The sequence below is a fragment of the Neolamprologus multifasciatus genome, chromosome 11 (assembly GCF_963576455.1).
Source record: "Neolamprologus multifasciatus chromosome 11, fNeoMul1.2, whole genome shotgun sequence".
Lineage (NCBI taxonomy): Eukaryota > Metazoa > Chordata > Actinopteri > Cichliformes > Cichlidae > Neolamprologus > Neolamprologus multifasciatus.
The window spans coordinates 32,733,806-32,760,403 of NC_140449.1; the positions used below are offsets into that span (position 1 = coordinate 32,733,806).

Consider the following 26,598-nt stretch of genomic DNA (forward strand, 5'->3'; position numbering starts at 1 on the left):
TTTGAAAAAAAAAAAAAAGCAATAAAATACATCTTTGGTCAATTTCTTACACTTCAGCACTTAAAAAACAACAGATTTATAGTCCTTTATTGCATTTAAAAAAAAAAACTGAGTTTAAAATGTAGAATTTTAAACTAATTCAAACTGGATTCAGCCAATACAATATCCCTTTTTGTGTTTTTACTGTATTCTAGTTTCTATGTTGGGAAATATTTTTTGAAATTTCTACTGCAGCAGTATAAAACATACTTTTGGGATAATAATTTCTTTAAAATGTATGCAGCATGTTTATACTGTAGTTCACTGAGGTTAACTTTGGAGAAAATTAAGCGTTTTTAGTACCTAGTAATCATAACTGTTAATTAAATCCACAGTAATCTGTTCAAAAGTAGAATGCTTTACTAAATGAAAAAAATCAAGCAAAGTCCATCAATTCATTTTCTTCTCTTTATCCAATTTAGGGTTGTGAACATGCAAAGTCCATGCAGGAAAGCTCCAGCCTTGTGATGGATTTGAACAAAGGGTTTTCTTGCTGTGAGGCAATGGTGCAAACCACAGCTGGTAAATAAAATAGGCTAGTATGGTAAATATTGAACTGAGAGCAGCCATTGAATAATTCTAATTTGAACCCTTATGTTGACCCATTAGCCCTATTATTATGGAGAATGATGCCTTTTTTCATAGCAGTTTTCAGTATATAAAAGCATATTTACATGTTGTTAGATTTCACTCATTTTAAATTCAATGCACAAACAAATACATTGTGAGCACTGAAAACAGGAACGTTATACATATCTGCCAGTGGGTTGAGTTTTAATTTAAAAATTAATACGGGACACCACATTTAAAAATTGAAAAAGTAATAATCATTTAAGTAGTAAGGCACTTTGTTGTTATTGTTCTTCTAGTGCAAACTAAAGCAATTAATCTCTTTGTAACCACAGAATTGAATTATATAAATAATTCTTGCAGTCAGACTTGCATAGATGGCCTGCATCAGAATACTGTCAGAAGACCTTATGGGATTTGCTACAATAATATTCGTTTTTGTTTCCCTTTGGCTGAAATTAAGGCGTAACTTTACACATATGTGATTCATACATTTGTGAAACTGAGCTCCCATCTCTGTTATAAACTGTCACACCAAAGTCACTTGTATATGTACCCTGGAAAGCCTGGATGCGCATGCTCAGACATGGCAGCTGCCTGTGAGAAGCCCCTCAGAGCATACAGTTATGAACATTTAGCCAAATAAAAGTCGAGTTAACTGATTTGACTGCTGCGGAGTTTCGCTGCCAGAGCCACGATGGAGTAAACAGTTGGCAGCGGGGACATTTGTCAGCTGGTCTGGATGGAAGCGACGGGTTTACGAGACGTTTTCAAATGTATAACGCTGTGTAAGCAAACACGAACGCCAGAAATGTGTCGTTTTAAAGGGTTCAGCCTGCATGAAGGGTTAAGAGCTTAGCCAGATATACCGCGTTACGAACAGCTTCTCGATCTGCAGTTTTTCCGTGACTCTCAGGCCCAGCAACGCCTACTTCTACGTAAGCTAAAACATCTGGATTTGGCCACATGGCTTTGTTGTGCACAGTAAACAGCTGCACTGACGGGGTTTCGGGCTGCTTTTAGTGATGACTTACGAGGGGAAAGAAAGATAGCTGATGCGATTTTAAAATCAATCGTAAAATACAATAATAATTATTAATTTTCTTTTTCATGTTTTAGCTATTGCAGCAATGGAGGATATTGGTCTTCTTCCCAAACCCACCCCCGAAACTCCAGTCCACAGACCCACAGTCCCTGAGACTTTTGGGCAGCATCACATCCCACCAGGTGGGTATATGAGCTCATGCAATGTTTAATCCCAGGCCACTCTGGTCACTGCTAAAGACTTTAATGATATTACTGGAACGTTTAAAGCAACTTCAAATAAGAAGTATAGTGTTAGTGGTATATTTTTGTTTAGCAAGGATGTTACATTTCAAATGTGAGTGCTGGGAAGTGAAAAGGGTTTGTATGCCAAGTATGCCAAAGCCATACAAAGAGAAGAATTATCTTTAGTACACAGTTTGTGTTACCAACATGATATCAATATTTCATATTCAAATATTCCTGTGGGGCACGAGTGACTATTTACCAGTCACAGAGCACACAAATACACAAGGTAAGGCACAAAAAAACGTGTTTGCATGTTTTACACTTTTAAATGATTATTTTTATTCATTTAAGGGTCAATGTCAGTGTCTATTTGATTATTTGATTTTTTTAGGGTTATTTCTGTATAGTCTTGTGTTTTTATCCTTTATTGATTCGTCCCTCCAGCTACCTGTTCCTTGTCTTTGTAGCTCTTGTATTGACTGTGTAGATGTATAGATGTCCTATTTTCTGTAACTTGTCTTGTGGATTCTGGACTGTTTATCACCTGGGAAATCAACATTAAAGCTCATTTTGAGTTCAATTCCTGCCTCCTGAGTTTGAGCCTATAAATGACTCAATAATCCACAGAGCCATCGATACAAGCAAACAGAACAAAACAAAGCTTCATGCAAACAGACATATTTACTGAACATGAATGTGGGCTACAACAATGTAAAATAGGCTGTTGATGTGTGCACAATTACACGTGGAGACTATGGGGAGAGTTACTGCTGACAGAATTCTGGACAGTCAACTCATTGCTGCTTGTTACAATGTATGCTTCTCTACACAGACCACCTGCATGTCGGTGATGCAAGCAGGAAATCTGACATGGACAAAGATGGAGTGGGTAAAAAACGGTCCCACTCAATGACAATATCTGAGCAGCAGATGATCTCCCAATTTCCTGTACATCACCAAGCACCTGTGGGTGCTGACACTAGTAAGTACAGATAAGAGTTAATGTACATCCACCTTTACTTGGATGTATAAGTGTGCATGCAAGTATTATAAAAAGTTACTTTTGTGAACATTCAATTGATATTTTTATATATATTTTTTTTAATTTTCAGTAACACCGGTGCAGCGTAAAGAAACAAACAAACAAACAGACACACACAAGAGAAAAAAAAAGGCCACATATATGGGAAGAGTTCCAGAAAGGAGGGGGAGAATAAAAGAATAGGGTAAATATGGCATATATGAGTATGTCATGGGTCCAAAAAAGACCGGATCTGGAAGTCCCCAGGTGTACCCCAGATTTAGACAACTGCACTTGAGTACAGTTTTTCAGCAACGCTGAGCTGCCAGACTCTTCCGAGGATCCTTATTTGCCACTTTACAGGATGAATTATTTATTATAATAATATTTTTATAATTATTCATGTTATTATTATTATTATCCATTTATCAATTATTATTTAATATATATACTTTTACGTATATAGTTAAATTAATTTGGGTCAACAGAAAAGTCAGCTGCTTTTCGGTCCCCCTGAAATCCATCCACTCGTACTTCCAGAACCTTACAAAAAGTCAGATCTTATTGGTTTAACATATTCGGTCCATTTTGACCGTTGCTCATAGAACTTGTCGCTGTGAATCCTGAAAGTGAATGATAGTTTTTCCATAATGTAGATTTCGTTGACTATATTGATCCAGTCCTCCTGTGACGGTGGTTCAACCTTTAACCATTTCCTTGTAATGGCTTTTTTGCTAGCAATCAATAGAATTGCCAACAGTCTCATATCAGACTTCTTCCAATTTTGCGTGTTTACATCTCCCAAATATATACACAGAAATGAACAGGGGATTTTAGCTCCATAAACATAATTTATATGATTACACTTACAGGACCAAAATTACATTACATCCCCAGAAGATATGATGAAGATATAATGATTAGCTCCAGAGGTCCCACAAAGCCTCCAACATGAGTCGCCACCTCCTCTGTGCCTTTTTTGAATTGGTGTAATAAAATATCTCACTAAGTTTCTGCATCCAAACTCTCGTCATGTATTGGAGACTGTTGTGGTCCGCTGCAGTTGACACATTTTTACCCAATTTTCACTAGGGATGAGTACATTGCCCTCCGTCTCCCTCTCTTAATGTATTCAGAATTGGTCTCTTTGCCGTGAACATTCAACTGAAATGCTTGAGTGCTTTCAGAATAATAATAAGACCAATAAACATCCCCAATATTTCTGAGAAAAGATTTTGAGGGTTTAAACTTGAATGATTGTAATTTGGAGATAAGATATTTTATAGATTTTATACTGTTACTAAATGTCCTTAAATATGTTCAAGTGCATTTTTGTTATTTTTCTGCAGACATTTTTAAAAAGCTGTAAAATGCTGATATTTAAACACTGCTGAAATATTTTTTTGGAAGTCTGAAAAATCCCAGACCTCCAGTGCTAGCAATGAAAAATAACAACAAAAATGTTTTTCTGTTTTTTGATCTGTTTGTACAGCACATACGGTTGCCCAAAATGGAAACACCAATTTGGATAAAGCAGGCGCTGTCAGAAAAATCACCAAAGCCAAAGTTGCAGATCCATTAAAGTGGAAGCAAAACAAGCAGAAACAGCTGAGGATGGAGGGAAAATCATATGTAAGCAAACGCAAGAAAGATGGTGAGATTGTAACCAAACACCCAAGAGCCATAGGACCAAGATGCACCTCGGATGCATGCAAAAAAGCGACAAATCGGTTATGTAGTGAAATTACTGAAGAAACAAGGAAGAAGGTGTTCAATGAATTTTGGCAGCACATGAACTGGGCTCAGAGAAAGCTCTATGTAGCAGGACAAGTCGACCGTGACCCTGTGGAAAGATCTCGGGCTGCGGGGTTGCCTTCAAGGAGATCGGTGTCACTTCGTTATCATTTGATGGTGGATGGAAAACGGACACAAGTATGTAAGAACATGTTCCTGTCCACGCTTGGGATTGGAGAGTGGTCTGTGCTCAACTGGGCAACAGAAAAGACTGAATCAAACAAGAGCAAGTCAGAAAAAAAGCCAGTTGTGACTGCCCCTCCTGTAGACAGCAACACTGCAGTAGCTACTCAAGGTGAGTGTTTTTTCTTTGACTGTTTATCAGTTACTTTATAAACTCGTAGACCTGATTTACACAAGTTTCGGCAGAAGCAATGAGGTATATCTCAATAATGATACGTGCATGTTAATAAAGTTCCCGTGTTTTTACAGAACACATGAACACAACTGACAAAGATAAAAACAGGCCACCAGAAAAAGAGGGGGCAATCCGGAAGAAATCCAGAGTTGCTAAACCACTAACATGGAAGCAAAATCGTCAGAAGCAACTCAGGATGGAGGGAAAACCGTACACCAGCAAGAGAAAAAAAGATGGCGCCGCTATTACTAAAGCTCAAAGGTCAATGGGGCCAAGATGCACATCCGGTGCCTGCAAAAGGGCATCGAACCGCTTTTGTGCTGACTTTAGTGACGAAACGCGGAGTGGGCTGTTCACTGCTTTCTGGCAGTGTATGAACTGGACTCAGAGGAAGGTCTATGTGGCCGAGCTTGTGGACTGTGATCCGGTGGAAAGAACTCGTGCACCGTGGACTCAGTCTAGAAGATCAGTCTCAATGAGATATCATTTGATAGCAGATGGCGATAAAAAACAAGTTTGCAAAAAAATGTTCCTCTCCACTTTGGGGATTGGAGAGTGGTCAGTGCTTAACTGGGCCCAGAATGGCTCCCAGCTAGACGATTCGGAGGAGAACAGTAAGAAGCAAATGCAGAGGAAATCCCGTAAAGCTTCCGAGCATATAGTCCTGAAGGAGTTTCTAGAGCGTTTACCAAAAGTGTCATCTTCCTGTGGTGGAACGTCCATCTCTAAGCTCTGTCTGGAGCCAGTCTTCTCAAACATGTCCGAGGTCTACAGGTGCTACTACAGCCACTGCGTAGATCAGAAGACGGCGCCGCTTTCACGCCAGGTTTTCTGTGCTGTGTTTAAAAAAATGAATTTAAGATTGTGCGACTCCAAAAAGGACCAGTGTTGTTCTTTTGGTGGAACTGGAAACTTGTTTAATGAGCTTTGGGAGGAATACTGCTTGGAAAGAGGAGCTCCAGGGCAACAACCTGAGAGAGTCGGTGACCCGTAGACCAGGGGTGTCCAAACTCCGGCCCGCGGGCCAACTGCAGCCCGCGGTCCATTTTTAATTGGCCCGAAGTAATTTTACAAATAGAATCGAATATGGCCCGCACTTCAACTTTTGCTTGAGTGTATTGCACTTCTTAGTTTTAACACCAGGGGGAGCTACTGTCGATCAAGGCAGTTGCTCCACCAAAAAGGACAATCACAGAAGAAATTTAGCCCAAGTTACTAAACATGGCAGAACCAAAGAAGCGAAAGGTAGAAAGTGAATGCAGAAAATTTCAGACATGGTGGGAGAGTGAATATTTCTTCAAAGAATTCAAGGGGAAGTGTGTCTGTTTGATCTGCACTGAAATTATGGCAGTTATGAAAGAGTATAATGACCGACGTCATTATGAAACCAAACATCAGGCCTATGCATCATAAACTGGTGCTGAGCGAGAGCAGAAATTAAAGCAAAGGGTAGCTCTCCTGCGGGGTCAGCAACAGTAATTTTTTCGTGCTCAAAAGGTCCAGGAAAAGGCTACAATAGCCAGCTATGAGGTCGCCCAACTCATCGCAAGACATGGCAAGCCTTTTTCAGATGGAGACCTCATAAAACACGGCCTCGTTAAAGTCACCGAAATAATGCGCCCGTCAACAACGTCAGCATGTCCAGAACACCAACATTGGTCTACGGCGTAGACCAATGTTGGTGTTTGTTGCCATGTTAATACCAACTTTGTATTACACACCGTTTGTTTGAGACTTGATGGTGGATCCTTCTTTTATATTTGCACTTCTTGAAGCAGTGTAGTTGTCTCGATGTAGCTGAAACACTTTAAGCACTACGTTCATTTTGAGGCCTCCGAGTGGTTGGTGTTATTTGGAGCATCATTTTGTTAGAGCACAACAAAACTGCTATTTTATCGTTTCGATATGTGTGATATAAAAGGTCAAAGTCAACTCAAGTGTCAAAGTTGATATTTTCCCTTGTGAATTAAATATTAACAGCTACCAGAAGTATTTACAGAATTCTTTCAAAGGCAGAGCAGTCACAGTCCGCAGATGTGTGTATGTGTGAAATCATCAAATTCAAACCAATCCGTCTCGTCACGCCCTGCTGCTTTTTACACAAGATGAAGTAACGGCTCTCCCAGCAGCTCCCTGAGTCACAGTAAGAATTACAAACACACGCATACACACAAATACATGCACACATGGTTATCGCCCTTCCTTTTCTTCTCCACACAGTGGCAGGAAGTTGTCCAGATATCCGCAGGGCCCTCTGAAAAAAAGAGCGAGTGAACAAAGTGGGCTGGGTGGTGGAGTTGGAAGGTGTCGGTGGCAGCGGTGATGGGGATTTGGTGACTTCACTCACAGTTAACTATTCATTCTGAGCAGCCGGGCTGCAGCTACGGAAGAGCTACAGCGTCTTTTCAGTACGTGAAATAGAGCTGAGCTTTGGCACATCAGAAGCAGTTTGTAGTGGAGTAATACCGCACAGCTGGACTGGAGGACGGCTTTTTGAGAAGAAGGGGCCAGCACCTGGTGACCGGGACGGCCTGAAGATGATAGCTCTGAGGACGTTTGTTCTTCTGGCGCTGAGCTTGACATGTCAAGGTGAGTTACCCCCCTTCCCCATTCAAAGAATTCCTTTTTCTTTTGAACCTACATGAAACACCACCTGCTCAGTGAGTGTCCAAACTCAACCCTGTGGCTATATGTCATGATCAGAAAGTTCACTCTGAAAGAAGAGTGGCTTAAAATGCATTCAGTTACAAACATATTTATATTTCTTTCAATGTGTAAAATATTTATAAGTTTACATGGTTTACAAACACACTTGTGTCAAAATGTAGTTCACAGTTATTTCTTCTGTTTTGTTAAAGACAAAATGAAAAGTTTTATTTTTTTTATGTCAGCAGTATATATACATATTTTTTAATCTTTCCTGGCTCAGTTTTGTAAAATTACTCGTATCCAAAAGACTCCCTTTGCTGGCCGAGTGAACGTGTCTAATTACAGCTCTATTGTCTATCCTTTTTTTTTTCTACCATGACTTTATGGTCCCGCACACACCTGCCAAACCCATTGTCCAACTCCATCGCATTCTTCATTGCCAGAGTAACAACCTTCGACCTTTATCAAGTTCCCGACCCACTCCATTTCCTGTTTCTATTCGTTTCTCCTGGAAACTTCCTGTTTGTGTCAGGCTCATTTCCTGTTCCCTTTAACGGTACGAATCAGGAGCCACCTTTTATGGCTTGACCTGCATTGTTATGAAAAGCTGCTAATGGGTCTGAAACAATGAGTGGATTGAATTTGTGTCTGGAGATAAAAACAGTTAGAGAAAACTGCTTGTACAGTCGTTTTATTTTCTGCAGCTGTGCATAATGTCTGGTTAGATAAGCTGAAATTAAGGACCTCGGATCTATTTTGCTGTACCAGAAAATAGTAAACTGGAGAGCTGTGGAAGTTTATTTACCTGTGACATATCTCACTGCTGATAAAAGCCATTTAAAATACCCATGTGTGCTTCATTCGAGGACAAAATATTAATTAAAAAGTAGATCTACAGATACTACATCTGCAAATACTCTTTAACTTAGTGAGGAATACTATATTCACGCTGTGTGGTGTAGTGCAGTTTCTTGTTGTTGTTGTTGTTTGTTTGTTTGTTTCTAACGTCTAACATGCATCTGTCTCCACAGCTGCATCTGGTGATCCATGGGGCCACTGCCCAGTGAACCGAAAATGTAAGGAAAAGTTCGCAGATGGGTCGTGTAACAGAGAGTGCACGGACCCCGAGTGTCTTAGAGACGGCTTTGACTGCCTGAAGGACAGGGTTCCCTGCAAGTAAAATACTTTTGTTCTTCTTTTCATTACAGCCCTCCGACTTTCAGAGCCCTTACGAATATTTTTTAACTTAGTGATAAATTCAAAACAACTTTGACATATATATAAATATAATTTTTTTCAAAATGTTTGGGTGTAGGAACAGATAGATTAACCATATATCATGAAACAAAAAGGTAATAAGATAGTGACGCACTAAACAGTCATAACAGCTTATTTATGCACTGTATTCTAATGCTTCTTATAAATATTTGATCAACTAAGATGTAGTTTGTGGCTCTGCTTTTTAAACTGAGGTAATATCACCTGTTCTTCTTCATCTTTTCCTCATTTTATTGCGGTAATACGTTACCTTTTATTTTTATGTTAAAGAAAACCTTATGGAAAAGAAACTGGGCCAAGAAATACAAACAATCAATGTAATCTAAGAGTAAAACCTGTTGATTATTACTTTTATAATCATTTATGGAAGTTTAGTGTTCAGTCTTTAAAAAAAATGAAACTATAAAAAACCACTAATACAAACTACAAAACTAAAGAGTGTCTATAAAAGTAGAATAAATGAAAACATTAAGTAACCTTAGTACAAGTAGTCTGTTATCTGGTACTGTTCAGTATACCTGGAGTTGAGATTATTTCTTAGATCACCTATTCTTTTTTTGTTTTGTTTTTCTCCGCTCTCATCGTGACTCTCAGCCCGGGCCACATTCACTACTGCCGTGATCATTTTGCCAACTCCCTCTGTGATCAGGGGTGTGATAGCGCGGCCTGTGGATGGGACAGCAGCGAATGCTTCAAACACCAGAGCCCCCTGTGGGCTAAAGGCACCCTGATCCTACACACTCGAATCCCACATCAGCGTGGCGCCTCCTTCAACAGCTCCGTGCTCTGGGCACTCAGCGTCCTCCTCCTGTCACCGCTCAAGCTGAGAGACTCCGTGCCCCTCGCCACCACCAGGAATTTGTTTGACTTTAATGCTCAGGAGCTTGCTAACATGCTGGCGCAGGCGTCACCAGCAGACTCAGATGGGTGGGTACTGAGACAAATGTTTCTGGCATTGTGATTAGGAGTTTCAAAAACAGTGCATGTTCTTTGTTTAACCTTTATGTAACAAGAGTACAGAAGAGGATTAGGGACACTGGAAGAAGAAAAAAAGAATTCTGACTTTAATCTCAGAATTCTGAGATTAAAGTCAGAATTCTGAGATTAAAGTCAGAATTCTGAGAAAAAAAGTCATAATTCTGAGATTAAAGTCATAATTCTGAGATTAAAGTCATAATTCTGAGATTAAAGTCATAATTCTGAGAAAAAAGTCAGAATTCTGAGATTAAAGTTAGAATTCTGAGATTAAAGTCAGAATTCAGAGAAAAAAGTCAGAATTCTGAGATTAAAGTCAGAATTCTGAGATTAAAGTCAGAATTCTGAGAAAAAAGTCAGAATTCTGAGATTAAAGTTAGAATTCTGAGATTAAAGTCAGAATTCTGAGAAAAAAATTAGAATTCTGAGATTAAAGTCAGAATTCTGAGATTAAAGTCAGAATTCTGACTTTTTTCCTTAGAATTCTGACTTTAATCTCAGAATTCTGAGATTAAAGTCAGAATTCTTTTTTTTTCCCAGTGTCCCTAATCCTCTTCCGTACAAGAGGCATTTTGGCCTGGCAACATAAAAAATGTAAGACAAAGCAACACAATAATAACTCTAAAAATATGCAAATCAGCACCACCACAAGGAGTAAGTGTCCCTGTCAAGTCCTGTTCTAATTAAAATGTTGATATTTGGCACCAGAGTATCGATAACTGTATTATAAAAGAAAGCAATATTATATTTTTCTCACTCTTACCTTTGCCATAGATATCACTCTGTTTAAATTTGTCCTGTAGACCAGCCAAGAGCCTGAAGCTGAAGAAATTGAGGCTATTTTTCCTCTTGTGATTTCACATAACCTTATTTGTGTAAAATAAGATTACAAGTACAATTATTTAGGAATATCTGTGTAAAAATACAAAAATATACAAATGAGCTTAGAGTTTAGAGTAGAATTAATGAATTATCCATTTGGTTTCAGTTAGAGATTAGGCTATGTGTTAGAGATGTAGAAAAATCTGTAACTTTAAATTTGTTTGCATTCAAAAAATAAAGTGTTAGGTCTTAGCTAAATAGGACAAAATAGCATATCCCATTCCCCAAATAGCTGTGGTTAGTCTTTTAGGTGATTTACAGTTATACTGTTTTCTAAACACAGGCACGGTTAATTCATTTCAGTATCAAGTGCAAAAAATAAGACATGCTTGTTTTCTGCTTTAAATATTGGAGTAGTTAGTAAATCCGTTCACATGCTTGGTTTAAATATTCTCCTCCCTAAATGTTAACTCCTAAAAATATATATACAACAGAGTAAGTCTGTGTTCCCACTTCTTAGATGCAATCTTGTCACTACACTTTCTTTGTAAATGCCCAGGTTTTGGGGTATAGTGTGTTAGTAAATCTGGCCCTTAATCTGTATAGTTAAGACTTGAACATATTTAAGGCAAATAAAATAACTGGGAAAGAAGATTCACAGAAATGTGAAATTCCATATTCTCCATAAAAGTTTTGGATCATTGTGCTTTAACACAATTAAGACCAAAAAAAAGTGGGCCACACATCAAACCTTGGGGAACTCCATTAATTACAATAAGCCAGTCATAATTGAGCTTTGTAGCTTTATTTGTTTTGAAATTATCTTTCTGTTTTGTTTTCTTTCTTTAATTTATTTTGTTAAAAGAGTATAACTTTTTGCAAAGGTAATTTTACCCAAGTGAAAATACATATAAAACAATGCTCAAAGATGACATACATGTTTTTTCCAATCATTTCTTACTCTCTTTTTCCTAGCTCCCTCCTTTTCCTCCAAGTGGACAACAGGCCATGCTCCCGTTCACCCTCTACCTGTTTCCCTTATGCAACCGAGGCCGCAAATTTCCTGCGTGCTGTAAAGGAACTAAAACCTACCTCTTTCCCCAACCTCTCAGAGCTGGATGCCGTCATCAGCATTAGAGGTGTCCGAGAGGAAATAGGAAGCAGAGAGGAGGAAAAGGAAGTTGAAGGTAGGCTCACATGTCCTGTCTCCCACACACGCACATTTCCAGCTTTGAATTTCATCCAAACAAAACACTATAAAACACCTTTGTGTTTCCAGTGTGTACATTTTGTGCAGATTTTCAGTTTTGTTGATGTGTTTCATATTTCAGATATAAATAGATACAAGCAAAAAGATAAAAATGAATCTTTTTCAAGTTTATTTTTGTCTTTGTGCCTTCTTTTATTGTTTGAATTTTTTCATTTAAAGAGCCGACTCCCGCATGGCTTTGGGCCGTAGTTGCCATAGCTATTGGGCTTCTGCTGCTGCTGCCTCTCGTGGTAATCCTGGTGGTGAGGAGGGTGAGGCAGCAGCGGGCAAAGAGGAACAGTACTGACAGGGTGCAGCACCGGTCTAAAGTCACCGACAGTGACAGCAAAGCCAAGGCCTGGATACAGCATGCTACACACCAAGAGCAACGGGTCAGAACCAGCAGAGAGAAGGATAAGATCAGCTTGAAGAAAAAGAAAAAGGCCAAGGAAGCAGAAAAAAAGAGAAGGAGGGAACCGCTAGGGGAGGATGCCATGCGAATGCGGTGAGTGGAGCTCATTTGAGAGGATGTTTTGTCTGCCAATCTCCGGAATGATGTCATTGCATTCAGTAACAAGAGAGAGCTCATCCTGTATAATTATTACAAAGGCTGAATGTCACTTCACTTCATCTAATCCTGCCCTGAAACACAATTCCCAGTTTCTTAAAGGCAGGTAACCAGTGGTTGGTGAAGAGTAAAACTAGACCATGTTGTTCTTACAGGAATTGCTGTAGGATTGCAGCAAGCAGAATTTTTAATAAAAGAGCTGCTAAAGGAGTCAGGAGTTTTGAAAAGAGCTGCCAGTTAAGTTTCGGTAACTGTTTACAAGATTTAATTTAAAAAATTGTCTGTGTGTGTCTGATATGTAAATAACAAGTGTTTAAGATGTTTTTTTCTAAATATAGAAAAGAATTCATAGAATCAGACAACTGCTTTTTTAATTTTATTATTTATGATATTTTGATTTTCCCCTTTGTGAATTAACATTTTTTTTCCTGTACAACAGATAAAAAGCCGATTTAGATGCTTACTACGTTTTGGATCAAAATAGCAGGCAAAAAAAGGAAATACTTTGTTAGGTGAGGTACGGAAATATTTGATAAACAGTAAAACATACATAAAGTTAAAAAACATCCTAGGCACACACACACACACGCAGACACACCAGTTATTTATGCATTTATGCATGCACAAGTGACAAAGTTTTACAAAGAACTTTGTTCCTTGCAGAAAACAAATTTTGTCCATGACCGCAGTGATTTTACCTTCATTACATAATAGTGGTGAACATCAACGCTTAAATGATTCCCATCTATGACTAATTATAATTCAGCTGTGAACATGTATCATCTGCGTAACAGTGGGCTTTATATACATTGTTACGACCCGGCTCGAGATGACCGTAACAAGAGCGGGGTGTCCCGTGACTTCCCACGCCCAAGCAGACACAGCCACAGCATCGGACTTTTAACAATGATTTATTGACAGAAACGGCACTCACGGTAGTGGGAGTGAATGATTTCGGGGTGAGCTAAGGCCAACACAACAAACAAAACACAACCTAGGCTTCGGTTCTCCTCTGACCTGTTCACGAAAAAGAAAAGAAAGGAATGACACAGTCTGACCTCCCTGGTCTAAAAACACAGGAGAAAAGAAGGCTTCCCAAAATAATCGGCAGCTCACCCCTACTTGCTCCGCACTTTACACACACGCCCGACCATATAACCAAATAACTATTTCTACGGCTGCTCCGTCTGGACCTGAGGCAAGTGCACGGGAAGTCTGCCACACCCCTCCACCGCAGCTGTTCGGTCGCCCTTTTATAGTCCGTGTCCACAGCAGGAACCAGTTACATCAGGCCGTTCCTTAGGTCCACCAATCACAGCCGAGCCCCTGCACAGGTGAATTAGCATACATACGTTAGGAAACAGATAACCCACCAACACAGGCACGTAACATACATATATATATAAATATTATCATTCTGTATTAGCTAGTTTGAGGATTCTGTTTATTAATCTGAATACCCTGAAATTTTATGATTTAGTTGAATATAAAACGGCACAGATAATGTATAAAGCACAAAATAACTTGCTTTGCCCCAGTACTCAGAAGCTGTTCAAAGTCAGAGAGAGTCAATGTGACTTAAGGGGAACAGATTTCTTTAAAAAAAACAAGATAAGGACAAATATAAAGCAGAGATGTGTTTCTGTTGGAGTTAACCTGTGGAATAGTTATGACAGTGATTTAAAAAGGTGTAGTTCATTTTCCTTGTTTAAAAATATGTTTAAAAATAGAGTATTAGAAAAATATATATATCAAGAATGAAAAGAGCAAAAAACCCCAAAAAAAACCTCTTGATTCTTTTGCTTTGATGTAGTTACTTATCTAAGGTGGAAAGTTTTTTTGTTTGTTTGTTTGTTTGCTTGTTTGTTTGTTTTGTTTTTGCTTTGTTTTATTCTTTGCTTCAAGCCCTGTGTACAGGATCTGCATGCAAAAAGATCTTTTGTTAAAAGGGTTGGCGTAATAAGCAAATGCTTCAGCCAATACCTTTTGATTAGCCTTGTCTCATGCTTTCTTGCATTGTGGTAATCTTTATTCTGTCTTCACTGAGATAGTTGAATGCTAATCAATAAAATCAAATCAATAAAATCAATTTCTGGTTTTTAGTCAAGTTAAACATTGTATTTGATGTAGAAAATTATAGAGGGCATTTTTAAATATGTTTTAACTTATATATTTTCTACTTAAGTCTTGATTAACCTCAAAATATAATCAAAAGCTTAGGTGAAACAGCATATAATCAATAACTGTACCCATAGTTAAGATATAGTACTGGGCTTATGGTGAAAACAGGAACAGACATCCCAGTGATATCCTCTTCATTTCTGCATGAGTACCTTTGTTTCATATCAGCCGATCTTTACATAATATATTATTGTTCTTAACTGTGCTGAAAAATAAGAAAGTAAAGCAAAGGACATGAAAACACAATGTGCCCACATGAAAATCACTGCAGTTTTCAGTGTGCCGTATCAAAACTGTGCTTTGGTTTTCAGGCCTCTTAAGAGGGACCAGGATATAGGAAGTGACACAGACTTTACCCAGAGTTCAATGGAGGACCTCAGTGTGAGATGCTCCAGACGTCAGGACGATGCCTCCATCTGTGACCACAGGACCCAGGAGCAGAAACACTACCGTGCTGGAGCCGCTCAGCCCCGCAGAGCTATACAGTGTAAGGAAACATCAGTATTTTGTCTCAGTTGCTTGACTATCTGGCTTAGTAATCTCTATATACCACAAATTCTATTGCTGTAAAGAGTATGGCAGGTATTGTAATCAAATCTGTCATTATTCAACTGTAGTCACAAAATGCTGGTTTCTGATTGGCCCCAGCAGCAGAAAATATCACTGTTATGGTTCAAAGAGCAAATCTGTGTTTCCAGTTTCTCCAAAATGTTTTTTATTTGATATTTTTGCATTTGATTGCTTTGGTAGTTGCTCAAAGTAAAATATTAAAGTAAACTTGGGAGCTTTAAGCTATTTTTATCCAGATGATTATTAAAGATAATAATTTGTTGCACCTATAGGCTCACCACAGATGTCACACATACAAAGCTGAAATTCAAACTGTATTCACTGTCAGACCCAGAATCACTCTATTTAGTATCTTTGGTATCTCACAGCTAAACTCACAGACTATTGTTGTAAAGTGAATAAAGTGATTAATAAAGTAAAGTAATAAAGTTTATAGTAAAGCAGGATTCATACAAACACACTTTGCAGCACGAAATTGCATTTTGGGACATAAAATGTTCAGCTATACATTTCCTGTTTTTATAATGTCCTTAACCCTGAAATGTTGCTTGCTTTCCCTCAGCTCCACCTAGAGGTTGGGAGAGGAATGCCATGCCTCCTCCTCTGCTCAGTCCTCCTCAGCAGGTCAGTTTCATTATGTCGATGTTTTGAGAAGCCATTATATGCCAGGAATTTAAACAGTTTTTGCCCTGTGACTGCAGAGAGATTCTGATGGTGTATTTAGTTTCATGTTTTACATAAGAAGATTTTTATATGTTTTGACTTTAGAACAAGATTTTAGAAAAAGAGGTTTAAACTTTTCTTTTTTTTTCTTTTTTTTTTTATAATTCAAGCATTTATTAGATTTTTCATTTTATAACAGCAAATACAAAGATGCAGCAACCAAAAGCAAGAAGCAAACAAACAAAAAAAACAAAACAAAAACAAAACAAAAAAAAGCTAAAAAAACAAACAAAAAAAAACAAACAAACAAAACAAAACAAAAACAGTGAGGTTTTAACATATGTTGTATTAAGCTCAAAAGTCCAAGTCAGGTAGACATGTAGGTGCAAAAATTGTCCCACTGTTCCACCGCAGCTTCCGTCACATGATGTATCTTTCCCAGCATCTTTTTGCACGCAACATTCCCAATCATTCTGTCTTTCCACATTTTAAGCGTTGGAATATGGGAGTCCGTCCAGTGTTCCAAAATGATACGGGACATGTTACCAATGCCGTACTTAACACTCTAAACTGGTGTTTATTTAATTGCGGCACCTCTCCTTTGTCTCCTAATAGACATAATTTACGTGATCTGGGTAGGTTACGTGTCCACCCCTGCAAATAATTCAGTACAGTGTTCCAAACTGGGAAAACCAGCGGGCATTCCCAGAGGGCATGTATCAGAGTACCTTTGGCTTGTTGGCATTTCCAACACAAGTCATCTCTACCAATCCCCATTCTATACAGCCCTGAAGGAGTATAATAATATCTGTTGAGAATTTTGTATTGAATAAATTTCCCCCTGGCTTCCCTAATGTATAATGGTTTAAACTTTTCTTTAAAATAAATTAAAAAAGGGCATTATGACAGAGTTTGTATTGATTATGTGTCTCATCATTGTGGTTTGGTTGTGTTGGCAGTCTGCAGAGTGGTGCGGCCCAGATGGGTCTGTGGTTCTGATCCGAGCAGTGCGTAGTGGGCTGGACAGAGTGGTCTTGGAGCTTCTGCGAGCAGGAGTGCCAGTCAACAATACAGATCATACTGGTAATGCTTCCTGGTCCCAGTTACTATCACAAAAACATGGCTCAACACCAAACCTAATAAACCTAAAATAGAATTTCAATCTAAATGTTTATTTCTTTAATCTTTTGGTTTAAGAAAAAGTTGTAACAATGAACAAAATCCAAGCCATTCCAGCACACACACACAACATGGTCAAAATGACAAATATTAAAGCTAATGAGTCTAAAGTTCTTTAACTATATGTTTAGAAACAAAAACGATGGAAAGATTAAAAGGTACCCGGTAGACAACGGTTCCTCAAAAGGTCTCTCTTTGAAATTTAATGGCGTCACAGCCGATACCTTTTGTGATGTCTCTCCAAACCAGAACTGTTGACTGTCTGTTGGTTCACGTCATCACCAACGTTTGTATATTTCAAACAACTCTTCAGAGTTGGACCACCAACTTACATTGTTTAGAGCAGTGCTTCTTAAATTCCTGCCATGCCTCACTTTAGAGGCCAAAGTTCATTCCCCACAACCCATATTAATTTTTACTTAACTAAACGTGCACATCGTCGGCACAGTGGCATCAGCAAACTTTTGTTTGTTCAGTAAACAACACAAACAATTCTTCACATTAGTTTCATTTCACAGTTTTTACCTGGTTGTCTATGCACCCATGCAGTAGAGGTGGGAATAACCATACATCCCACGATACGATATTATTGCAATTTTTAAAATATTTTGCGATATTCAGATTCTGTACATAAAGGTAAACTTTATCAATATTCATTTTATCTAATATCAAAGTCTCACACTCAGTCTTTCTCTCATTTCAGTTTTATTGTTGACAAACTGAACGGTTTGTATTACAGTCTAGTCCAACTTAACTGAATCAACCATCTGGTACAATTATAGCTATTCTGAACTATGCAGTTTATGAAAACTATGCAGCCCCTTCAGCAACTGAAGAATTTGAAAGTAAATTAAAACAAAATATAATTTTACATTAAATAAAAAACGTTTTAAACTTAATTAAAATAAAACATGTCTTAAATTAAAATAAGTAAACTGTCATGTTTATTGCTGCCAAAAAAAAAGACAGTGAAGGAATGTCAGGATTCTTGCTCAGAAAAAGGATCAACATGCTCTGAAGTTAGAGCACAAAAACCTTTTTTGTAACAAAATATCGATTTCTGCTGTCCCTGTATCGATACATTATTAGCAAACAAAATATCACCATACTACACAGTATTGATTTTTTCCCCCACCCCTACCATGCAGTGGCCCCACACCTCACAGTGTGCAGTACAGGGTGATGCCACTAAAATTTAAAAAAAGAACACGTCTAAATGCAATATCTGTTTAGACGAGAGTGGATTGAAGTTTAAATTTAGTTTATATAGCACCAGTTCAAAACAGAGAGAGACCCTCAATGACCAGACAGTCAGAACTTCTGTTCAACAGGAAGAGACCTCTGACAGAACCTTCCTCAGAGATATAGTCAAACATGTTATCTTTAGGCACTTGGCAAAGTAAATGTTCTGATATCTGTTACAAAAAACAAACCTAGTACCTAAAACTACCTTTTAACAGGATTAAGCCAATGACAGAAGCAGAGCCAATCTCCCCTGACATAGCTGGGGTGCAACAGCACACAAATAACACACAATGCAAATCTTAAACACCTGCCCAGTGGTGAGGCAGCAGTTACAGACCAAAATCTCTGACCCAGAGATAGATGGAAGAAAGGTACAGAGAGATACACAAGACATGCAGTAGTGGTGTATCGATGCACAGTGGCTGAAAGAGAGGAATGTGGAGTATGAGCAGTCTGAGCCTGTAGCAGAATAACTAAGAGAGAGGATGTCTGCCTCCTGAACCCAAACATGTACAGCTCATGAGTAAGTCATTTTTTTCTGACACCTGTACACGGAGGGGTTGAGTAACTTGTAACTTACCCCATCTCTCTCACGTCCTCTTTTTGTGTCCCTCCTGTCCTGTCCTCTGCTGTCTGTGACCTCCATCACTTCCTCTCTCTCCTTCTCCAGCTCCCCTGCTGCCCTCCTCTGACTCAGAACAAAGTTAATGTGCTCTAGTACTTAAACTCAAGTCGATGGAGATATTAGCTTTGGTGTTCATGCTTCCTTTTTTTTTACTTTTACTTTCCTTTGTGCCTCTGTGTCTCTATCTATCTCCTTCTGCAGCTCTTAATCTTCCACCTGTATATCCCATCATCTCTTTTCCAGTTTGGCTGAGGCAGGTCATCCCCTGCCTTCATCCTCCCTCTCCTCATCCTCTGGGCTCGTTGTGTAATAGTTGTTCACTGGCTGACTTACTCCCTCCCTTCTTCCCCTGTCAACCTCCCCCTCCACTCACACTGTCTCTCTCAGGGAGATCAGCCCTGCACTGGGCATGCTCAGTAAACCACCTCTCACTAGCAAGGACCCTCATTCGCTACGGTGCTGCTGTGGACCTACAAGACAATAAGGTAAGCTCTGATGGATTTTCTCTAGTTTTAAGTGAAGACTTTTAATCCTGACATTTATTTAGCATCACTTCTGTTGTTTAGAGTTTTGAATTGCAAACAGAAGTAACATTTATGTTTGAATTTCTGAAGCATTAAGTGTTCGTAAATATAAGTAATGTGTGGCATTCCTGATTATTTCTTTGCTAGGGCGAAACAGCACTCTTCCTCTCTGCCCTCCATGGCTGCTATGACACTGCCAGACTTCTTCTTCTTCATGGTGCCAATCTTGAGCTGCATGACCGGAGGGGACGCCGGCCTATTGACGTGGCCAGAGAGGGAATGCGTCACCAAGTGCTGGAACTCCTGTTGGCTCATGAGATCCAGAGAGGACCCATCCCTGTGGACACGGGAAGCGACATGATGTGGGAGGAGCGCACTCTGATGTACTCACCGTGGGTGGGCTCACAAGGCCTGCCTGGAAGAAGTGCCTCCTTCTCTGGTATCATAGGGCATCGGGATATGACCCCACCAGTACAAAAGTAAGATTTTGGAATTATAAGGCCGATCCTTATAGCTAAATCAACAGGTTTAGCTAGATAGATGGATGGATGGATCGATACTCTATTGGCTCTAAAGGGGAAATTTTTGTGTTATGGCAACAGGGTAACGTATTCGAGTCAGTTTTATTCATATACACCAAACCATAACAGCAGTCGCCTCAGGGCGCTTTATACTCCAAGGTAGAGACTAGAGATGGCACGATACCACTTTTTTATGTCCGATACCAATATCATAAATTTGGATATCTGTCGATACCGATATGAATCCGATATAGTGTATTTTTTAATCAATAAAACTTTTTTTTAAATATCTCGCTGCATTTTGTATAAGTTCATACTAAAGTTAAAAAACAAAAACACTAAAGCTATTCTGTTATATTTGTATGCAAAAAATACACTGCACCCAAGATATTTCATAGTTCAAATTCAAATTCAAATTTTTTATTTGTCACATACACAGTCATACACAGTACGATATGCAGTGAAATGCTTAGACAACTGCTAAAGAAAAAAAGAAAAGGCTATGAATAAGATAGGAAATAAATATGAAAATTAAAAAGGGTAAATTTAACCAGGAAGGAAAAAAATAAAATAAAATATAAAAATTATGTTAAGAATGAGATAACTGTACAACACAAATTAGAATGAAGGGTAAATTTAACTGGGAAAGAATAAGATAAAATATATAAATTAAAGTTGAAAATAAAATAACTGTACAACAAAATACACAGTATAGAAATATATAAGAATGTATGAAGAAATATAAATATAAATATATATATACACACAATAACAGCAGCTGTACAAGTATTAACTGGAAATGAGGAATATAATGTCCAGTGTTGTGCAATCCACATTATATAGTGTCTTGTGCAGTGCAAATATGCTTAAAGTGATGAAGTGAAAACAATGTCCAGAATGTCCAGTGTGTGTGTAAGAACTATATGTGTGGGTCAGTACTATGTGGTGGTGTGATTGAGAGACCGTATCGCCTGCGGGAAGAAGCTCCTCCTCAGTCTCTCTGTGTTGGTCTTCAGGGAGCGGAATCGCTTTCCTGACCTCAGCAGAGAGAACAGTCCGTTGTTGGGATGGCTGAGGTCCTTCACGATCTTCCTGGCCTTGGTCCAGCACTGCCTGCTGTAGATTGAGTGCAGGTCAGGGAGCTCTGAGCGGATGGTGCGCTCAGCTGAACGCACAACCCTCTGTAGAGCTCGTCTGTCCTGCATGGTGCTGTTCCCGAACCAGGTTAAGATGTTTCCCGTCAGGATGCTCTCTATGGTGCAGGAGTAAAAGTTCCTGAGCACCTTGGGGGGCAGTTGGAAGTCTCTCAAGCGTCTGAGGTGGTAGAGACGCTGACAGGCCTTTTTCACCACGGTGTTGATGTGACAGGACCATGACAGGTCCTGTGTGATGTGAACTCCAAGGTATTTGAAGCTGTCCACTCTCTCCACTGGGCACTTGTTGATGACGGGGGTCTGGTAGTTCCTCTCCTGCTTAGTGCTGAAGTCCACTATCAACTCCTTTGTCTTACTGACGTTTAGAAGGAGGTTGTTCCTCTGGCACCAGTTCTCCAGATTCCTAATCTCCTTCAGGTAGGGCGTCTCGTTGTTGTCAGAGATCAGGCCCACCACGACGGTGTCGTCAGCAAACTTGATGATGGTGGTGGAGCTGGTAGTGGCCACACAGTCATATGTGTACAGGGAGTACAGCAGAGGGCTCAGAACACACCCCTGGGGGGCTCCAGTGCTGAGAGTGGTGGAGGCTGAGACATGTCCGCCCATCCTTACTGCCTGTGGTCTGCCAGTTAGGAAGTTGGAGATCCACTGACACATAGATGAGCTGAGTCCCAGATGCTCCAGCTTGGTGGTGAGTGTGGAGGGAATTATGGTATTAAATGCAGAGCTGTAGTCTATGAAGAGCATTTTAACATAATTCCCCCTTCTAGTGTCCAAGTGAGTAAGTGATGTGTGGAGGAGATGAGAGATGGCATCGTCTGTGGAACGATTTGGACGGTAAGCGAACTGTAGTGGGTCCAGTGTGTCTGGTAGTGAAGAAATGATGAAGTCTCTGACCAGGCGTTCAAAGCACTTCATCACTACTGAGGTGAGGGCTACAGGGCGATAGTCATTGAGAGAAGCAGGGTGGGGTTTCTTTGGGACAGGAACAATGATGGACTCTTTGAAGCATGTGGGGATCACCGACTGAGATAAAGAGATGTTGAATATCTCAGTGAACACAGGAGCTAGCTGGTATGCGCAGTCTCTGAGGATACGACCTGGGATGCCGTCTGGTCCTGCTGCTTTCCTGGTGTTCACTCTCTTGAAGGCTCTCCTTACTTCATGCTCGGAGATGACGAGCACGTTTCCGGTGCTGGCAGTATCTTCCTGTCTGCAGCCGTTAGCGCCGCTAGCACTAGCATCGTTGGAGTCCTTAGCTGCAGCCTCGAAGCGAGCATAGAAAGTGTTCAGCTCATCTGCCAGAGTCACGGCCGTGTTCGTCATACCGGTTGTTGGTGCTTTATAATCCGTTATTGTCCTTAGTCCCCGCCACAGGCTCCTAGAGTCACTCTGTTGGAGTTGTGACTCTAGTTTCCTCCCGTAGCGCTACTTCGCCTCTTTCACCGCCTTCCGCACGTTATATGACGCGGCTTTGTACGGGTCCATGTCCCCCGTCGTGAGTCCCGTGTTGTAGGCAGCGGTGCGGGATCTCGGAGCGTCGCGGATGGTTTTATCCACCCACGGCTTCTGGTTGGGAAACGTTGTGATAGTCTTTGTCTCCACGGTATCATCCGCTAGTTTCCCGATGAATCCCACAACCGCTTCCGTAAACACGTTGACATCATCGTCGGAGCTGTTTCTGAACATGTCCCAGTCTGCGTCGTCGAGTGCGTCCTGTAACGCGGCCACCGATTACAGGACGCTGTAGTTCAGCAATACTGATCAATCTAATAAACGTAAACCTACTCCATCCTCCCTATTCTGGTGTTTTAAAGAGTGCTTAGCGGAAATATTAAGCAGGTTAACTAATAGGGTTGTCAACTAACAGCAGAAAAAAATAGGGAACCACCCCCCTCTGCCTCATGATGCTTAATCGACGCAATCAACTTTAATTTAATGTATGTGTAAAGAAAATTCACATTAAATTTTTTATTTTTCCACAATAATTAAATAGATTCAACATCTTTCTTCAAAAGAATTGAAGACTGCACAGATGGTACCTTCCCAAAGGAAAAAGTAGTATAGCTTACTAGGGTATATTAGACTTAACAGTTACTATATACACAGTTACTGGACTTCTATACATTTTACATCATTAAAACTTTGGGTGTAAGATTCAGATAATTATTTATTAAAAGTTAGACATTTTAAATGAGAATAAGAAAGAAAAGTATGTCTTTGTGTCCCCTTTTCCCTGTTAATGCCCTATCGGCCCCCCTGGCTAAACTTTGCTAGATCCGCCCCTGCACAGTTACCAGCCGTCAGCTACGTAGAAAAAGATCCTGGTGTAGAAAGTAATATTAAATAAATTCTAACAACAGCCTATCAAGGTTAAACGTGCTGCTGTTGTTCAGCCGCTGGTTTTCTCTTTCTGGTGCAAAGTGGGCGATAAACTAACAAGAGAGACGGACTCGCGACAGAAAAGCCGATCAGCTGATCATTGATCAGTTTCATGGGTGAAGTAGCAACAGGAGAGGCAGTCGCTCCAGGTATTGGTTGTTAAGCTTAACGTGGGAAAGCTTTACAAACATTCAGAGATGAACTTACACACTTGCTTTACTTCTCTCTGGGATCAATTTCTCGGAGATGAAATGCCGGTTTGGTAGCGAGGCTCCAAATACTCAACCAGACCACCGACAGGTCTCACACGCCACAGCCGCTCTATCACGTGAGCACACTGCTCCGACGTGCTACGGTTATGAGCTGAGTTACACCATGTCGCAAGTTTTGTGAGGTGCTTTCGTGATATTTAATGGATCGATTACATTTTTTATTTTTCTCCGATATCCGATCCAGTAATTTAGGTCAGTATCAGACCGATACTGATACATAATATCGGATTGGTCCATCTCTAGTAGAGACCCTATAATAATACAAAACACCAACAATCAAACGACCCCATTTGAGCAAGCACTTGACGGCAGTGGGAATAAAACCTACCTTTTAGCAAATATTCCCACATGTGCATAGTAAGGGCCTGGTAATGTGAGATAATATGTCATAAAATAAAAAAGATAATGATTTTAACACATAAAAAACAAAGAAAATAAAAACAAATGTGAATATCTCCTATAGTTATAGTTGAACTTCTTTCGATGATACGCTGAAGTCACAAAATTAAAGTTTTTAGCTGATTTTTCATCCAAGATATTGTTAACATAGACTGTACATAAAATATGGCCACTGTGCGTCAGTGTGAATGTTTTGGCTGTTGCCATCTTTGTTTTCTTGGGGTAAGAAATGACAACATGGGTGAAATGCTAAGTTATCAGCTAACACCTGCTAGCTTGGTTTAGCCAGGTGCATCCGTGGCTGCATGTGTATGTATAAGTTCTTTGCACCAACAGAGACACCTAGAAATTAGCACTGAGTAAAATAGAGATAATATATTGCTGTTTCAGTTGCCGAAACTGGCACATTAATATTTAAATTAATATTTTATTAATGTAAAAGCTTCAAATTTAATGAGTGGGACATTATTTTATGTAATTTATGAATTTGCAGAAGAAAAAATGAAGATCTAGACATTCATTTGGACATAAGCTTGTGTTAACCAAGACCTTATTTCAGGCTTTTACACCAAAAACGTGAAGTCTTTGATGTCCATACCCAGAACTGCAAAAATACCAGTTATTTCCAGTTTTAAGGATTCACTCCCAAAGACCTCTTTAGGTTTTTTTTGTTTGTTTTTATGCTGTCTAATGTTATGATGACCTTCTTGTCTTGCCAGTGATTGGTCCATGGGCCGAGTGCAGTACCCTCCTCCTCAGAACTGGCGACCCCAGCTCAACCAGTCAGCAACAGCTCTCGTTCCTCCACGGGTCATGGGCCGCTCCCCTCGGCCAATCAGCACCTTACAAGAGGTAACATCAGAAGACGAGGACCGTGACAGGCATCAGGAAGTCCCCAGAGCTGCCACGCCTTACTTCCTGTCCCCCCAGCCTGCCCCTCGGCAGCGTTCCTTTTCCTGCACCCAGCACGCACTGCAGCGCCGCTCTAGCGCCCACCAGCCAGAACCCAATTACCTTATAGTGTCAGACAGAGCACCCAATGAGCCCATAGAGAGAGTAGTTGTTTCCCCTCCCACCGATGCTGCCACCCCACCAGAACACCAGCCAGCTGCAAACGGAGACAGTGTTATTAGAGTAGAGCAAGCAGCACGGAGTTCAACAAACTCGGAGCAGAAGTCCAGAAGTGAGAGGTTAAACAACATGACTGACTCCACACAAACAGCCCTGTAGGAAAGGAGAGGAAATTCAGCTTCCTTTAGAGACACCCAGTTTTAGTTTGTCATTCGGTGCAAAGCCCTAAGCTGGACTTTAATTGTTTGTATCCAGCGTTTCTTTGCTTCTTAAGTGGATTGGTGTCAGACTAGTACACAACAGCATAGAGAGATATTCCTTCCCTTATTACCTCTTTTTTAATTATTTTTTTTAATCAGCCTCATGTAAATAATTGTTTTCTTGTTTTGTTAAGATTGAGGGATACTGTTGTAAATGTTCTCTTATATGGCATGTTCAGATTTTGTAAATAATAAAATTGAACGTCTCAGATGAATTCTACTCAAATATGCAACAGATGGTATTCATTGAAGAAATGTTCAAGGAAAAATAAATGAATGACACATGCGTAGCTGCACAGAGATGTCAGGGAGGCATGCAATAAAGTGACTTTTTGTTGACATGTTGTGGATTTTTTTCTCGTTAATTTACATCCACAGTCTGCGCATTCTTAAGTTATCATAAGTTCTTTATCTATCGTATTTTTTCAACTCACGATCATCAAGAATTAATGATAAAACCAAAGTCTTTGTAGAAGCAAGTCCTGCAACTGTGCAGCAGCACTCAAACAACTCTTGGTACTTACCCGGGGACTTAAAAACTGAAATCTAAAATAACTTTAATTAAATGAAACTTCGTGCATAGAGTCAGCAATAAAAATGAGATTAAAACTGCTTAAAATGTTTGCCGATTTTGTTCCAAAATAATATTTTAAAACCTCCATCGCCCCCCTCCCCCTCCCCCGCTCCCAGGATCACTATACCATAAAAACTGAATCGCCTTTGATGACGCACGTTTTTATTAACAGTCAGATTCTGCTTTTGGGACTGCAGAAATGAGTTATGATGAGATGTGCGAGCTTTTCACTTTTGCACTCAGGCAGTGATGCGTAAAACACTGGCCTCTTTCTGGTGACGTCCAAGGCCAGCAGCTACTGCTCCGAGGAAACGTCCTGCAGATATTCTGGTCTCATTATTTTAAGTTTTATTTTAAGTTAAATAATTATCAGATGAATGGTT

The 26,598-nt window shown here is 39.8% G+C and overlaps 2 protein-coding genes across 4 annotated transcripts; both read left to right on the plus strand.

Moving 5' to 3' along the window:
• The first annotated feature begins 1,164 nt into the window (after positions 1-1,164).
• Positions 1,165-6,050, plus strand: LOC146509047 (uncharacterized). 2 transcript variants are annotated; one of them, XM_085178303.1, is made up of 5 exons: positions 1,165-1,547; positions 1,729-1,836; positions 2,714-2,863; positions 4,395-4,991; positions 5,129-6,050. In XM_085178303.1, the coding sequence occupies exons 2-5, from the start codon at positions 1,740-1,742 to the stop codon at positions 6,046-6,048; spliced, it is 1,764 nt and encodes a 587-aa protein (XP_085034429.1). In that variant the 5' UTR covers positions 1,165-1,547; positions 1,729-1,739; the 3' UTR covers positions 6,049-6,050. The 2 variants fall into 2 exon arrangements, with proteins under 2 accessions (XP_085034429.1, XP_085034428.1); XM_085178302.1 differs by having other exon boundaries at positions 1,165-1,397.
• Positions 6,046-25,980, plus strand: notchl (notch receptor, like). 2 transcript variants are annotated; one of them, XM_085178288.1, is made up of 13 exons: positions 6,046-6,116; positions 6,406-7,643; positions 8,147-8,259; positions 8,735-8,879; positions 9,576-9,908; positions 11,754-11,965; positions 12,208-12,532; positions 15,088-15,263; positions 15,909-15,970; positions 16,969-17,092; positions 19,446-19,543; positions 19,730-20,061; positions 25,030-25,980. In XM_085178288.1, exons 2-13 carry the CDS (start codon positions 7,636-7,638, stop codon positions 25,538-25,540), a joined length of 2,439 nt encoding a protein of 812 aa, XP_085034414.1. In that variant the 5' UTR covers positions 6,046-6,116; positions 6,406-7,635; the 3' UTR covers positions 25,541-25,980. The 2 variants fall into 2 exon arrangements, with proteins under 2 accessions (XP_085034414.1, XP_085034415.1); XM_085178289.1 differs by lacking the exons at positions 6,046-6,116; positions 8,147-8,259 and having other exon boundaries at positions 6,125-7,643.
• Positions 25,981-26,598: the final 618 nt, after the last annotated feature.